Source organism: Drosophila navojoa, chromosome 4 (genome assembly GCF_054131105.1).
Source record: "Drosophila navojoa isolate 15081-1374.11 chromosome 4, UAZ_NAV_1.0, whole genome shotgun sequence".
NCBI lineage: Eukaryota > Metazoa > Arthropoda > Insecta > Diptera > Drosophilidae > Drosophila > Drosophila navojoa.
Genome location: NC_142892.1, coordinates 13,162,516 through 13,176,278, shown reverse-complemented (window position 1 = coordinate 13,176,278; position 13,763 = coordinate 13,162,516). Strand labels below are relative to the sequence as shown.

General features: G+C 47.5%; 3 protein-coding genes across 4 annotated transcripts in view; 2 read left to right on the top strand and 1 right to left on the bottom strand.

The window, feature by feature from the left end:
* The first annotated feature begins 170 nt into the window (after positions 1-170).
* On the top strand, positions 171-2,807 carry msl-3 (male-specific lethal 3). Of its 2 annotated transcripts, XM_018100517.3 has the most exons (7): positions 171-401; positions 552-730; positions 793-1,106; positions 1,179-1,446; positions 1,583-2,082; positions 2,147-2,231; positions 2,295-2,807. In XM_018100517.3, exons 1-7 carry the CDS (start codon positions 300-302, stop codon positions 2,344-2,346), a joined length of 1,500 nt encoding a protein of 499 aa, XP_017956006.1. In that variant the 5' UTR covers positions 171-299; the 3' UTR covers positions 2,347-2,807. The 2 variants fall into 2 exon arrangements, with proteins under 2 accessions (XP_017956006.1, XP_017956005.1); XM_018100516.3 differs by having other exon boundaries at positions 793-1,446.
* form3 (FH2 domain-containing protein formin 3) overlaps positions 2,478-13,763 on the bottom strand; it is a 34,882-nt gene continuing 23,596 nt past the window's right edge. The window contains exons 4-12 of the mRNA XM_018100494.3: positions 12,037-12,070; positions 8,817-8,964; positions 7,267-8,276; positions 6,842-7,192; positions 6,390-6,769; positions 6,018-6,329; positions 5,683-5,947; positions 5,462-5,595; positions 2,478-5,401 (exon numbers count right to left, since the gene is read on the bottom strand). Of these exons, the coding sequence (XP_017955983.1) occupies positions 3,297-5,401; positions 5,462-5,595; positions 5,683-5,947; positions 6,018-6,329; positions 6,390-6,769; positions 6,842-7,192; positions 7,267-8,276; positions 8,817-8,964; positions 12,037-12,070 (4,739 nt within the window). The 3' untranslated portion in view covers positions 2,478-3,296. The remainder of the gene's footprint in view (positions 5,402-5,461; positions 5,596-5,682; positions 5,948-6,017; positions 6,330-6,389; positions 6,770-6,841; positions 7,193-7,266; positions 8,277-8,816; positions 8,965-12,036; positions 12,071-13,763) is intronic.
* On the top strand, positions 12,394-13,476 carry LOC149091417 (trypsin I-P1-like). The gene is made up of 3 exons (XM_089260144.1): positions 12,394-12,690; positions 12,756-13,029; positions 13,085-13,476. Exons 1-3 carry the CDS (start codon positions 12,401-12,403, stop codon positions 13,445-13,447), a joined length of 927 nt encoding a protein of 308 aa, XP_089116270.1. The 5' UTR covers positions 12,394-12,400; the 3' UTR covers positions 13,448-13,476.

Here is a 13,763-nt window from a genome sequence, read left to right as displayed (position 1 = left end):
CTCATCTAATCCGTTTTTTTAACATTGTGCAATAAATTTCAAAATGATTTCATCTTGCATGTACTAAAAATTTAAGTATCATCACATCGGTTATTTTTCTAAGTGCAGCAAGTGATTGATGTGAACAAAAAGAGCTAGGAGTTTGCTAGTTCACTACAAAGAGTTTTGCAGCCCTGGTTGAAGCGTATTTTGTGTGATTGGCAGAAAGGGGCAATAACGCGAGCGACGCGATTGAATGCAAACAGTAAATAATAATATTTTGCCATAACTTAATAGTTGATGTCATTTATTCAAAAGTGATGACGACGCGAGAAGACGAGGTCCAGCTTTTCAACAAGGGTGAGAAAGTCCTGTGTTTCGAGCCCGACAAATCGAATGCTAGGGTCTTGTACGATAGTAAGGTAACCCATGAACACAACCCACACAACTCACACACACGCACACATACGCTCACGCATACACCAACAACGTTACCAAACGTCAAACACAAATGCGAGAACGCGAGGTGTTTGCTTCGATTTTTCACACCGAAAAAATTGTTTATTCTTTAGGTTTTAGCTGTGTACGAACGCAAGGACGCCGATAATAAACGGTACTTTGACTACAAAATCCATTTTCAAGGCTGGAACTCATCCTGGGATCGAAATGTGCGCGCCGACATTTTGCTAAAAGACAACGAAGAAAATCGTAAGCTTCAACGTGAGCTGGCAGAAGCCGCACAGTTACAAAAGTGAGTGATACGTGCGCATGTGCGTGTGTATGTGTGAATAACTGTTTGTTTACAATTTGTAGAATTGGTGGCTATTCATACAAAGACACCAAGACTCCGACTTTGCCACCCAGCAAGAAGAAGCGTTTGACCAGAGGTGTAAACGCTGAAGATCAGACATCAGAAACCTTGAACACAACGCTGGCATCTCAGCCGTCGACTCCACAGCACGAACTGCCGGCACAGCAGAAAGGTGGCGCCCGCATGCGGGATGGTAGCGGTAATCGTTCACGGGACAACAGTAGCGGTCGCAAAGGCCAGCACGACAAATCTGGTACTGCAGGAGGTGGTGCTGATGTGACCATGAAAGACGTACGCAAATCCGGCAAAACGGATGGTGAGCGAAAGTCTGCTAAGTCTCAGTTTAGTTTGCATGTCTCACCTAAAGATACGCATACAACTGATGCAGAGAAACGTGTCCATCCAGAGGATCGTGTGATGCTGCGCATCAGCGAAAGGCTGCGCGAGTATATGGAATACGACTATAATATGGTTTGCAAGCTTGGGAAGGAGCATGAGCTACCCGCCCGCATGCCCATCATCACCATCTTGGAGAACTTTGTAAAGCAGCGAGCCGTCGAACTGGCCATTGGAATCAAGCAAGACAGTTCGAGGGCACGCAACACGCAGAGTCGTAATGCGCGCATGGAGCGTGAGTACGATCGGGTAATGTCCAAGTAAGTATTAGGTTTGGCTTGATTCAACTCCCAACTAGAGAGAATCCCAGTCGATTGTCTGATTCCAATTGTGAGTCGTTCTCCATTTTGTATTATTTAATCAGCACTCATTGAACTCCTTAACAAAATTCTCCAGTGTCTGTATGCTCAAGGAAGTCGTGGATGGCCTGCGGATCTACTTTGAATTTCATCTAGAAGATCACCTGCTGTACAAAGAGGAAAGGGACCATGTTCTTAGCAAACTTCACGACGACATATCAATGTATTCAAACAAACTCGCAGCCCAAGCCAAGGAATATGTAAATCCCAGCATGGACAATGAAATCATCTCAATGGATGGCAGTATGAATGGCACAAATGGAGCCGATGGCACCATTTTAGGTGGCATTGAGTACGAAAAGCAGCTACAAAAGTGTCTTCTATACATTGTGAAATGTAGTGGAAAGAATAATATGGCTCATGCCTATGATCAGCGAACCTCCCCCTATACTGCTGCCTACAAACTGCCAATGGAAATGCGTGGCTTCCTCTGTGAGACGTTTAACTGGAGTCTGTTGGCTAAGACAGACACACTATATTTAGATAGATCTGAGAAATCTATGATATTTGGAGCGCCACATTTAGCGCGAATGCTGGGTGAGTGGTAGAGCTGATTTGAATTATTGGCTTTCCTAATTTAATGATTATTTTCCCACTGCAGTTTTATTGCCCGCATGGCTCAATGAGTCGCCCATATCGAATGAGAAACTAGAGATTCTGATACCACATCTCAACTCCTTAATCAAGTAATGAAGATTTGTATGACAGCTTTGTTAACAATTAATAATACAGTTTCTAATTTATTTCAGTTACTTGGAGAACCATAAGGAATGGTTTGATAAGCAGAATTATTGTAAATAATGGCCTAGAGAAATATCCCGCCAAGCAATATTAGAAAAGTTTCTAGTTTGTTTAGTTCACAATTAAAATGTAAGGCACGGCATTGACATAATTATTTAAATATTGTATTTTATTTATTATGCATTTAAAGCTTGTTTTTATTTTATTTGTTTTGTCTTTAAAGAATTTAATTGTCATTTGTTCATCAGTATGAATATCAATACCTAAATCAATTATGATTTCAGTTGTCTTTTTTGTTTGTTTACTTTTCACTACACATTTGTAATAAACGCGCTTCTATAAAAAGAACTTTTCTACACATGTATAATCGAATAGTGTCTAAAACTAACTGTTAATGTTAATATGGAATAGAGAATTTTAACTTGTAATTCTAAGTTAGAGTCGAGTAGTTTTACTAACTAGTATATTACTTCAATTTTTTTTTTTTTTTTTGTGCTCAAATACAGATATATATTTAAGGATTTCAACAATCGTCTGTCTTTCTTAAAAATTACAATGTAAGAGGTCCATGGAAACGATGAAAAGTGTGCAAAAAGAAAACTTTCGCATTGAAACACATTTTGTGACGGAGCTCACGACGCACCTGTTTCTGTTTACCTTTGGAATGTGCTGAAAATGATCCACATTATCATCATCGGACCCTCTGCTGGACCCACTCTAAACTAGATACTACTTGGTGTATAACAACTGCTCATAAATAACTCTGGGAGCTAGGGGTTCGGATTGTTGTGCTACGTTAACAATTATATGGAGTAGTTTGTGCAAAATCCTGCCTAGAAATTCGAAATATTTTACTTGTGTGTTTCTCTTTTGTTTTTGATGTCGTTTGCTTGGACGGCTTAGATTAGATGCATTTTGTAACTTGTCTTTGTTCTGAGTTTGTAAACTTGGGACGTTAACTTGGACGATGCCTCCTATTCCTACTCCTCACTCTTCCTGCATAAAATTGCTTATTTCTGGCGCTTGGTTGCGCTGCTGGCCGTGGGCCGCATAAAGCTGCTCACTGATCGGTTGCGTGGCTGCTGAGAATTACTCGTGCTGCTGTTGCTCTTGGCCTGCTGATTCATCACATTCTTCACCAGCATTGCGCTGCGCGCGGCTGTCAATCGAGAGGCGGGTGCTGTGGCTGGCGCTGCAGTTTGGTTCTCCTTGAAGCTAGTGCTGTTGCCCAACGGCTGAGCCTGGGCAGTTCGTGGACCGGCCGACAGCTTGCTCCGCACAAGTATCACACTGGGACCCACACTGGAGCCACTGCTGCTGCTGCGACTGGCGGGCACGCCACGCCCACTGGCTGTGGGTCGCGCATTCTGTGCCGCCAGCGGACGTTTGCTGGGCGATGAGTCCACCGAGACGGTGGCGGTGCGCTGCACTGAGGGCAGACGTCGCACCACAGTCTGTGTGGATGCACCGCTATTGATGGAGGATCGCGAGGAGCGTAAACTGTTGCGGGAGCTACTTCGCTCCACATCGCGCTGTTTCGCATAGTTGGGCGTGAACTGTGGAGGCTCGTGTGGACTCCGCCTTACGCCCGTCGATGAGGACGAACGTAACGCAGTGGGCGTGGCACTCGGCATGTGACTGCCATTGGGCATACGCAGTGGCCGGCTGGCCGAGAGGCTACGTTTGGGAAGAGCAGCTGTGACCGTTGCCGCGGCTGAGATTTGGTTTTGTGACTTGTTGCCGGATTGGGACTGTGATGTATTCGTGGAGCTGCCGAGCCGTCTCGCCTGCTGCAGTCGGTCCGCCAGGCGACTGCCCATTGCACTGATGCTGGTGGTGCTGGTTTTTTGCTTGGACAGCGGACGCGAACGTTGGGCGGGCGCATCATTAGCCTCGTTGCAGGAAGAGTTGGTGCTCTCGCCCTTGCCATGCGAGGGTGTGTCCGAGACCAAGCTCTGCGTCTCTTCGAAGCCCTCGTCGTTCAGCTCGTGGTGCCCGCTGGCATTAAGTTTCAGCTTGCTTGGCGTCAACTCTCGTGGCGGACTCCAAGGTCGCTCTGGTGTGCCCGTTGGAGATTTCAGATTGCGTATGGCTTCTCGCACATCCTCCTGGTTGATGGAGCTGATGTGCCGACCCACCTTCTCCAGTTTGGTTATGGTGCGCGCCTTCTCCGGCTGCGGCTCCTCCGTTGGCAAACGACGCACTTCACTAGCGCTGGCCGATTGCTTGATATCTTGCGTGGGCATAATGAGCTCCTCATTGCCGCTGCTGTAGTCCGTGGGTCGTTTGTAGCGACGCGTCCGCCTCGCCAGAGCATAGCGGTCAAAGTGACCTGGCGCATCCTGCTCATTGACTGTTGGGCTGGCGCTGCTCTTCTCCTCCGGCATATGCTTTGGCTTATCCGTCATGCTGACCGTGACCACTGTGCTGGTGGGCGTGGCCAGGACACGTCGTGTCACTGGCGGCGTCTCAATGTTGTCCGCATCGATTTCTTTGGAGGAGGCGGTCGCATACTGCGACTCATTGTGACTCTTGTGATGATCCAGCAGACTAGCAAAGGTGTCATCCTGCGTGGGCGACTTGGGTTCCGCACGCTTCACCGGCTCCGGTTGCAGGTCCATGCTGGACGGACGCCGCACATAGATTTTCAGGCAATCTGCAGTGCTATCGCTGTCGCCCAGCTTTTGTATAAGGGACTTGCGGCGATCCTCCTCGGCAATCGACTGCAGAGGGCTGGAACTCTGCGCCTGCTCCTGCGAGCGCTGCCGCCGATACTGACGCAGTTCCTCGGCCGTGGTTAGATGTGGTTGAGCGCCTTGCGCTGTTGTCGTCGCATCCGCTATGGCCTCAATGTTACCCACCACGTCAGTGTGGTCCAGTGTTTGGCTTGGCTTCCAGTCTGCATAGACGCGTTGATAGCGCGCGGGCTGCGGCTTCTCCTTCTCCTGCTTCTCCTGCTCCGGCTCTCGTCGGCTGTAGCTGCTGCTGTGGCTGTGGTTGTTAGTTGGGTTAGTGATCGTCGTCGTTGGCGTTGACGCCGTCGTCGTTGGCGTCGTTGTTGCTGTTGTTGGCATTATCTTTTCCTCTGGCAATGGATCCAGTTTTCGTTCGTTTTCTATGCATTATGGAATATGAAGTTTTAGTTTATGTTTGGACTTGAGTTGATATCGCTTACCAGTTTCGTTCTCGAGCGATCGCCGATTCGCATTAACCAGGCGACGCTTCCGCTTGTATTCCTCGTTCTGTTTCTCATCGTTTTCGTTCGACTGCAGCCAAGTTTCGATCTTCTGTCGCCATTCACGGGATATTCTGTTGAAGAATTTGAATAATATGAAATATTTTTATTATTTAGCTATTTATTTATATATGTTTATGGTAAATAGTATAAATTGTTACCTCGGTTTTGCATCCTCGTGCGCTGCGGGCATTTGCGGTATCGTGGGGCCGTTGCTGATGGGCGTATTGGCTGCCGTTGTGGGCGTGCCCGTGCCACTGCTGGCTAAAGGCGATTGAATGCGGTCCTGCTGCTGTTGTTGTTGCTGCTGCAGCAGTGGAGCTGGGGAGCTGGCGCGCTCCCGATCAACACCAAAGTCAATGTTGAGTATATCCGGACGCTTGCGACTCGAGCTGCCAGAGCGTGCACGGCGTGCCCAGGATCGATCTGTTGGATAAATAGAGTGAGCCAATATATAAAATAGAAGCACATACATATAGAGAGAAGGGAGACCTACCTAGACTGCCGTAGGCTGCCTTGCGATCGCGGCTGATATGACCGAGGCCGTCGTGGCCGTGCGGGCCTGAGCTACGCAGATACTCCATGAGGTCTTCCTCACCGGCCAGCACGCGACTGGGACGACGCCGTAGGCTGCCATTGGGCGTGATGTCGGGCGAGGCGCTGTACTCCTGCTCGAGCCGTATGAAGCCGTTGTTCAGCTCACCCGAGCCCAGTTGGCGCCTGCTCAGCGCTGGGCTGGCGCGCGGATCGAACAGCCCATCGCCCAGAAACGAGTCCGAGTCGGAGACGGGCGTGCCCGCTTGACCCACTGCAAAGGAAGACACAATTGCTATAAGTAATGCAAATAATACGAGTAATGGCAGCATACTTTGCTTGGTCCTTCTGGCCAACTGTTCCGCTCGAATCCTGTTGCGCTCCTCCGCCAGCTTCTCCTGCTGCACACGCCGCTCGTTCTCCTTGATTGCCTGCCTGAATTTATCACAGAAGCTCTGAAAGATTTTGAAGCACTCCTCCAGCTTAAACGTAGCCGCATCCTCGCAGAAGAACTCGGCCAATTTGAGGCGCAATGATTCCACCTGCTTCATGCCGGCCTGCAGCACTGCCACCTCAGACTCCGCGGCCAGCAAAAACTCCGACATCTGTTGCTTGATGTCGTCATCCGTTGTGGGCAGCTCAATCTGTTTGGTGATCTTCCTGATGCGGTTTTCCAGCGTGGTAATCTCACTGTTAATTTGCTCCGTTGTGGTTCTGTAAGCAGTTTAAGAGGTACCAGGGCTTAAATATGTCTCACATAAAGGATTGTGTGGTTGGTTCACTTACTTGCTGGCATCCTCGAGATTGCTCAGCTGTGTGGTGAACTGCAGCAGCTCGGGATTGCAGCGTTCTGCTTGGATGGCCACAAAGTGTATAAGATTCATGCCCGGCTTGTTGGCTCGGATATCGGTTAGCTTCTGCAGCGACGATAGCTTCACCCCGGCCGCCTTGCCCGCATAGCCGCCGGCGTTGAGGAAGTTGCCAGCAACGACGACCATGTAGAGCACCTCCTGCAGCAATTTGTTGTTGAGCAGATTGTCGCCAGCGAAGAGCATGGCATTGATGCAGGGCTCCAAATAGGCCATATTCGTGGCAAACTCTTCCTTGAGCAACATGCTCTCAATGCGCAGCTTATAGCTGTTGAGGAGAGAAGGAGAGAAAAGGCATTTAATATCGTTGAAGGTTCCACTATAGCTGGATTAGCCACTCACTTGGGCACCTCGAGCAGCTGGAGCAGAAACTTCTCGGCACTGCCCAGACGCGCGCGATCTCCATTGAAGCTCTTCAGCACTTCCAGCTCGTCCATTTCGGGCAGTATCTTGAGCAAGCCCAACAGCCGCTCGGCGCCAATCTCCTCGTGTGCGCCGTGTCGTATCAGCTGGATAATGTCCTGACTGTTGCTGCGGAACTGCCGCAGAAAGATGTTGACGTTCAGGCTGCGCTTGCCATCCAGCAGAGTGATCTCAGTGCTCTCCTTCTTGCCCTTGCGATCCAGCGTGTCCTTGCCATTCGCGCTGGATGGCTTGCCGTTCTTGTTCCTGGTCGGAATAGGTGAGCCCTCGCCGCTGGTGGGCTGCTGGCAGAAGAGACCCTCCATCTCGCTGAAGTCGATTTCCATTTGATTGTTGTCCCGGTGCATGTTGGCCATTTTGCTCCAGATGTTCTCCCTGCCCAGCACCTTGTTGTCCGGTATCTTGTTCCAGTTGATGGATCTCAGTTTGTACTTGGACTCGGGCGTAACCTGCTGTGGCAGCAGCGACACTGCCGCTCGCTCCGGCAGCGGTGTAGTCGGACGCAACGATGGCGGTGGCGGCGGCGGCGGCAGCCCCGCATTGCCGTTCGGCGCGGGCAGCGGCGGCGGCGGAGGTGCGGCTCCGTTAACTGTAAATATTGCGGGTGGCGGCGGCGGCGGCGGAGCTGGTGCGGCTGGTGCAGGTGGTGCTGCTGGTGGCTTAGCCGCGGCCACGGCCACATGTGGCTGTGATGGCTTCCTTGTCGGGCTGCTGGCATCGCTCGAGCGACAGTTGGCGCAGGTGAATTTTTGTGAATTTTGATGGCGCAGCAGACGCACTGCATCAGCGGGATCCTCGAGAAGTGTGGCGCGATGCACCAGCCGCTCAGTCGTATCCCAAATGACATCGCTCAGCGGATCCTTCGAATCGATGCGCAGCAGATGCTGCAATATATTGAGAAATGGCCCCTCCTGCGGCTTATCGGCCACCTGGCAGTAGGAAGAGGCATTTAGAATTAGGGTTTAGCTTAGTAGAAGGAGGTGGAATTAATATACATAATTTATTATAAATCTATTGCTCAGCTGAACTTGAGAATTTCTAAGAAGTTATTTTCTTCTTTGCTTGTGACTTTTATAATTATTCAAATTCTATTTCCGGTTGAAATGCACTGTAGTTGCCCTGCCCTATCGCTAGATGGCGCCACCACACACACACACACAGACTTTAAAGTCACTGGATTATAGTATAAAATAAGCTCTCTTCCGTATGACAGTTGACATTTATCCTCGATTCGCGTGCAATGAGCACCTTGACAATGCACTCTCACTTAGTTCAACTGCAACTCGGGCATACGCTGCGTATACTTAATGCCCATGCTCATGCCCGTGCCTAAGCAAATGCATATGAATAATAAGTATACGAGGCATGTGACAGCGCAGAGTTGAATGAGAGACAGAATGAGAGTGAGAGAGAGAGGGAGAGGGAGTGTGTGTGTGTGTCTGTCTAAATTAATTAAAGCTGGAACTCACCTGTCGCAGTATCGCATAGAAGACATCAAGATGCGAGTTGAGATTGATGCCATCGGGCGCCTGCAGGCTCTGGGCCTCGTCGCATTCCTGTTGCTCCACGAACACGTCCAATTGTACGATGATATCGCCGACACCCTGTACGACTTTTCTGCAATGTAGAATCATGGGTTAATCTCTGGCCACTATGCTAATTGGAACAGCAATTTGAATTGGAATTGGAAATCGAATGGGAATGGGAATTGCAATTGCGAAATGCATTGCTAATTTGTCGTTCGGTTCATTATTCAAGTGTCAATTAGCCATTCGCCATTCGCAATTTGTTTTGCCTGCGCGCGACAATTGTAGGGGGCATTAATTGATTTGTGATTTATGTGATATTTGTTTTCGATTCGTGGCACAAGTGGGCCACAAGTAGTTGCAGCAACAGTCCAAATCTGTGTGACCTGACATTGACTATCGGCTCAGTGACACAGCCACAGCCACAGCCACAGCAGGTTGCCAAAACACACACACACACACACACAAACTCACTTGAGATTCTGCACTAGTTGCAAGGCGGCGCCACTGTAACGGGACAGCGAGCAGCAGTACGTGAGCCGTCGCTGCAGCTGCAAGGGCAATGGCAGTGGCAACCCGGACGCCGACTCTGACGCTGTCTCTGTCTCTGTCTCTGTCTCAGACTCTGACTCTGATTCGGACTCGGACTCGGCTGGCAGTGATGACTCCACGTTGCCTGCCTTGCAGCAGCCTTGGCAATCACAATGCGACACAGCTCGAGGCGACTCACGGCGAGGCGACCCGTGGCGAGGTGAGTCGAGGCTCGACGAGACGAGACGTTTATAGCCAGGCGCCGCCAGTTCCGACCATATTCGATAGACTGGCTGATAGCTGGCTGTTGTTGTTCCAGTTGTTAGGCACTCGTGTCCTTGCTCCTTTTATGGTGTGTCAATTGATATCCATAAACTCGGCAGTGGCACCTTTTTTAATTGCTTTTCAATTGTGTTGCTCGTGACAGCGAGCAGCGAGGCAAATGGCAATGTGCGAGGACGAGACAGGACACTGACGGCTGACGGAGCTCAGACCAGACGGAGCCAAAAACTGGACTGCGAGAGCAATTCGCCTTTATTGTTGTCCTTGCCAGCCACGTGCTGCGCGCGCATTGATTTCTCCATAGCCAAAACAACAGAAACAAAAACAAAACCGTATGAAGAAAAAGTTGGCTTGGCAACTAGGAGAGCCAGGCCAAAAAGCTGAAAACTCTACCGTTCTTCCTTATGCTGTCTTCTTTTTTTCCTCCCCATTTGAGTCTCTTCTATTTTGACGAGACACTTCGTCAACAACATCGGCTCTGCGTGAAGCGCTTTTGCCTTTGTTGTGGCAGCTATTTCTATTTTGGCTCATCGCGGAAGTTTCACCCGGCTGACACGATATGCGGGTGCCAAGTGTCGGTGTGAATAAAACGAAAAGCCAAAAGGAAAAGAGGAAAAACAAATAATCGAGCTCATGTTAAGGAAGTTAAACGAACGAGCACGGCAAATTAAAGACTTGAAACGGTAGAAATAGCTCATATAGCATTTCAGTTGAAATTTTCTGATTGGAATATACATAGATAGCATATATATGTATATATATAATGTAAATGCAAATTGGTTTTATTTAAATAAATCATTCTCAGTTCTTTATCAAACTTACAGCAAATATACTTAACATTCTTGTTGAATTCTTCACTAAAACCTCGTAAATCGATAGACAGATTAGGCCGTCTTTAAAAGCCGCTTTAAAATGTAAATGCTTTGCCGTTTTCTTCTTATGTTCCACAGTAACTTATTTCCATTTGATGCCTGACTGTCATTTCATGTGTTCACAAATTATTGGTATTTTGGAAATCGCTGTTATTCAATATTGATTGAGCTCAAGATTGATTAGAACCCATTGGACGCGACAGCAATTAAAATCCGCTTATAGAAACACAGCAGCTTCCAAGCTACGCAGATCCCCAAACTCAAATGAATATCTATTTATTTATAGCACCTCTCGAAGACGCTGCGGGTGAGTGTGAACGGGGGGAGGGGGCTGGGGTCGCTGAAATCAAAGCGCTGTTCGGCTCAATGAAAACGTTTAAAGCGATTTGTGAATTTGAAATAAATTAAAACGCGCAAGAAACTACGCATTAAATAAAAAACTTTTCATAACAATAGAGAGGCGATAGCGGGGGGGCGATGCGAAAAGGGGCGTGTCAACTGCCATAAGACAAAACAAATGGGCCTCACTTGGCCTCAGACGCAGAGCCACAAGACAAATGGCACAGAACAATCAATTAGGCATTTTGTCTCTGACGAGAGCTGAGAGAAGCTGCCACAGTGTAGCCGCAGAGGGGGGGAGGGGTGCGATCGGGGTATGGCAGAGGGTTTCCATATTGTTATTGTTCATTTTTGGGCCTGAACTATTTGAAAAAATTAATTGAATTTGTCTTAGCTTTATACGAAGCGGCAAATGATTGTCAACTTGGGCCCAGGCCCCATTTATAAACCAGTCGAGCGGCTCGTTAAGGGCGTGAGGGGGCGAGGGGCAGCCAGCAGCTAACTAATTGATTTATTGTTGACTAATTAAATATTGAATTAATTGCTTGACAGACTCAACAAAAACAAAAGCCCACAATAAAAAACCGGCGCAAATTATTTGCATAAGACCCAAACACACAAGCCACAAAAAAACAATAACAACAACTGAAGAAGAAGAAGAGTATTCGGATTGTTGTCGATTTTGATGGATGTTTGACAAGCGTCCAAATTGGCGCAGCTTGGCCACCACACTTAAACGACCGTTAATAATGGTCCAGCTGGGAGATGCCCAAGCGGAGCTCCACTTCGCATACCCATGTGAATTTTTAGCGACTAGACCTTGATCTTGCCATGTTGAGAGCTGCATGCAAATTCGAATGCGTATTCGATTGCTAAAATACGAGTGTATTCACATTGTATTCACATTGGATTCGCATCAAAATCAAGCAAGGCATTTTATATTGTTTGTTGTTGTTGTTGTAGTGGGTGTGTTTCAGGGTTTCAGTTAACAAACATTGCATAAATTGTCTAGATTCAGCACACACACACACATACACACACATATACATATGCATAACGTGGGTGCCTGGCCATGTCTTTGACTAACATTTGCCATCCGTTGGAGCCATGTTAAGTGGTCATTAAACCTATAAACTCACCTTAGATTGTTGAGCAGCGGCAATAATTTGAGGCCTGCAAAGAGAACAACATGGGAATAATAAGTAGTATTCAGTGAATCAAGCTAATATACAATTATATATCAGCGAAAATGTATTTAGTGCTGAAATTAATGAAAATTGCATGGAAAGAGAGAGAGAGCAAGAGCGAATGAGACAGAAGAGGAAGTCAGAAACACTAATATCTATGGCATAGAACGAGGTCAAAATAGTTTTTGATATTTTGATAGGCTATCAGCATGGCAAAGCAGGGCAGTCTTATACAAGTTGAATGGTTTCAGAGGTCAGCAATATTTATTTTGTTGATATAGTAAACTCTTTTCCACATCATATACCCACACGATAAATGTCATTCAAATATATTGTACTCATCATGTTTTTTAGAAATTTTTACTTTGTTTTACAGATTTTGTTAATTTTGTCAATAGCTTTTGGCCTGCAGAATTTAGCTGATACCAGGCGTGTTAAGCGACTAGCCACGCCCACTTACACAGTTCAGTCCGTTAGGAATACCGGCAAGTATGTGGTGTCCATCAGATCGCGCACTCCATACAAATACTTTGGGGATAACCATTTCTGTGGTGGCTGCATCATATCGCCCATATTTATTCTAACTGCCGCGAAATGCGTGATGAGGTGGATAGTCCAGTTATCTAGGCATATAAGTATGTACTCATCCATATAAATTGCTCTCCTTGAAGCGCTCACAAGGTGTTGCGTCGCAGTCGCGTGATGCTGATCGTTGCTGGAGCACCCAATCGACTAAAACTGTTCGCGGAGAGCAGGCATGTCCCGGTGAAGAAGATATATGTGCCCCAGAACTACACCATATTCAATACGAATAACATAGCACTGCTGAAGACCGGCTTGAGGCTACCCACAAATAATTTTCGCATTGGCATAGTGGGGCTGCCCGTCGGCCCGGCTGTGGAAGGTCTCTACTACAGATCCATGGGCTGGGGACGCGTCCTGAAGGTATATCACCCAATTCAGCTGATTTGATCTCACGTTATCCAACACTTGCTTGCAGGGCGGAGCCATGGCCTCTAGCATCCTCTTTATCGACGTGATGCTGCAGGATTTCGCCACATGCAAGAGTCTGATTGGCCCATTCACACCGGACATGCTATGCGTTGGCAATCTGCACGTGCCCCGGCTGGACGAGCACCCCTGTTTGGGTGATGCGGGTGATCCGCTCATTCTGAACGACACCGTATACGGCGTAGCTACCTATGGCCTCGGCTGTGGCAATGATAAATATCCATCCGTGTATACGAATGTCTGGTATCACATCGATTGGATCAGGGCGATTATGTCGCATGGCAGTAGACATCGAATTGAATATCATCTGATCCATGTTTGTCTCTTACTTTTGCTTCATATGTGCAGGTAATTGAATTGAACCTGCTACATTTATATATGATTGCCTCTATTCTAGATCTGTTTGAAATTTCCTAACCTCGATTTCATTTGTCATTAAATGAAACGAAATATGTGTGTTTAACAGAAATCTATATATCTATCTATATATTGAATTGAGCCAAGGCAGCTAAACTCTACTACAATACTAATGCTAATCCAATATCAACTTTATCTCGCGTACGCCTCCTTCCGCCTGTTGCAGCAAAAACAATTAGAAATTGCTAATTGAATTTGTCAACAAGACAGTTCTTAGCCCGTGCCCAACTCCCAATGCTGACTGGTCACTG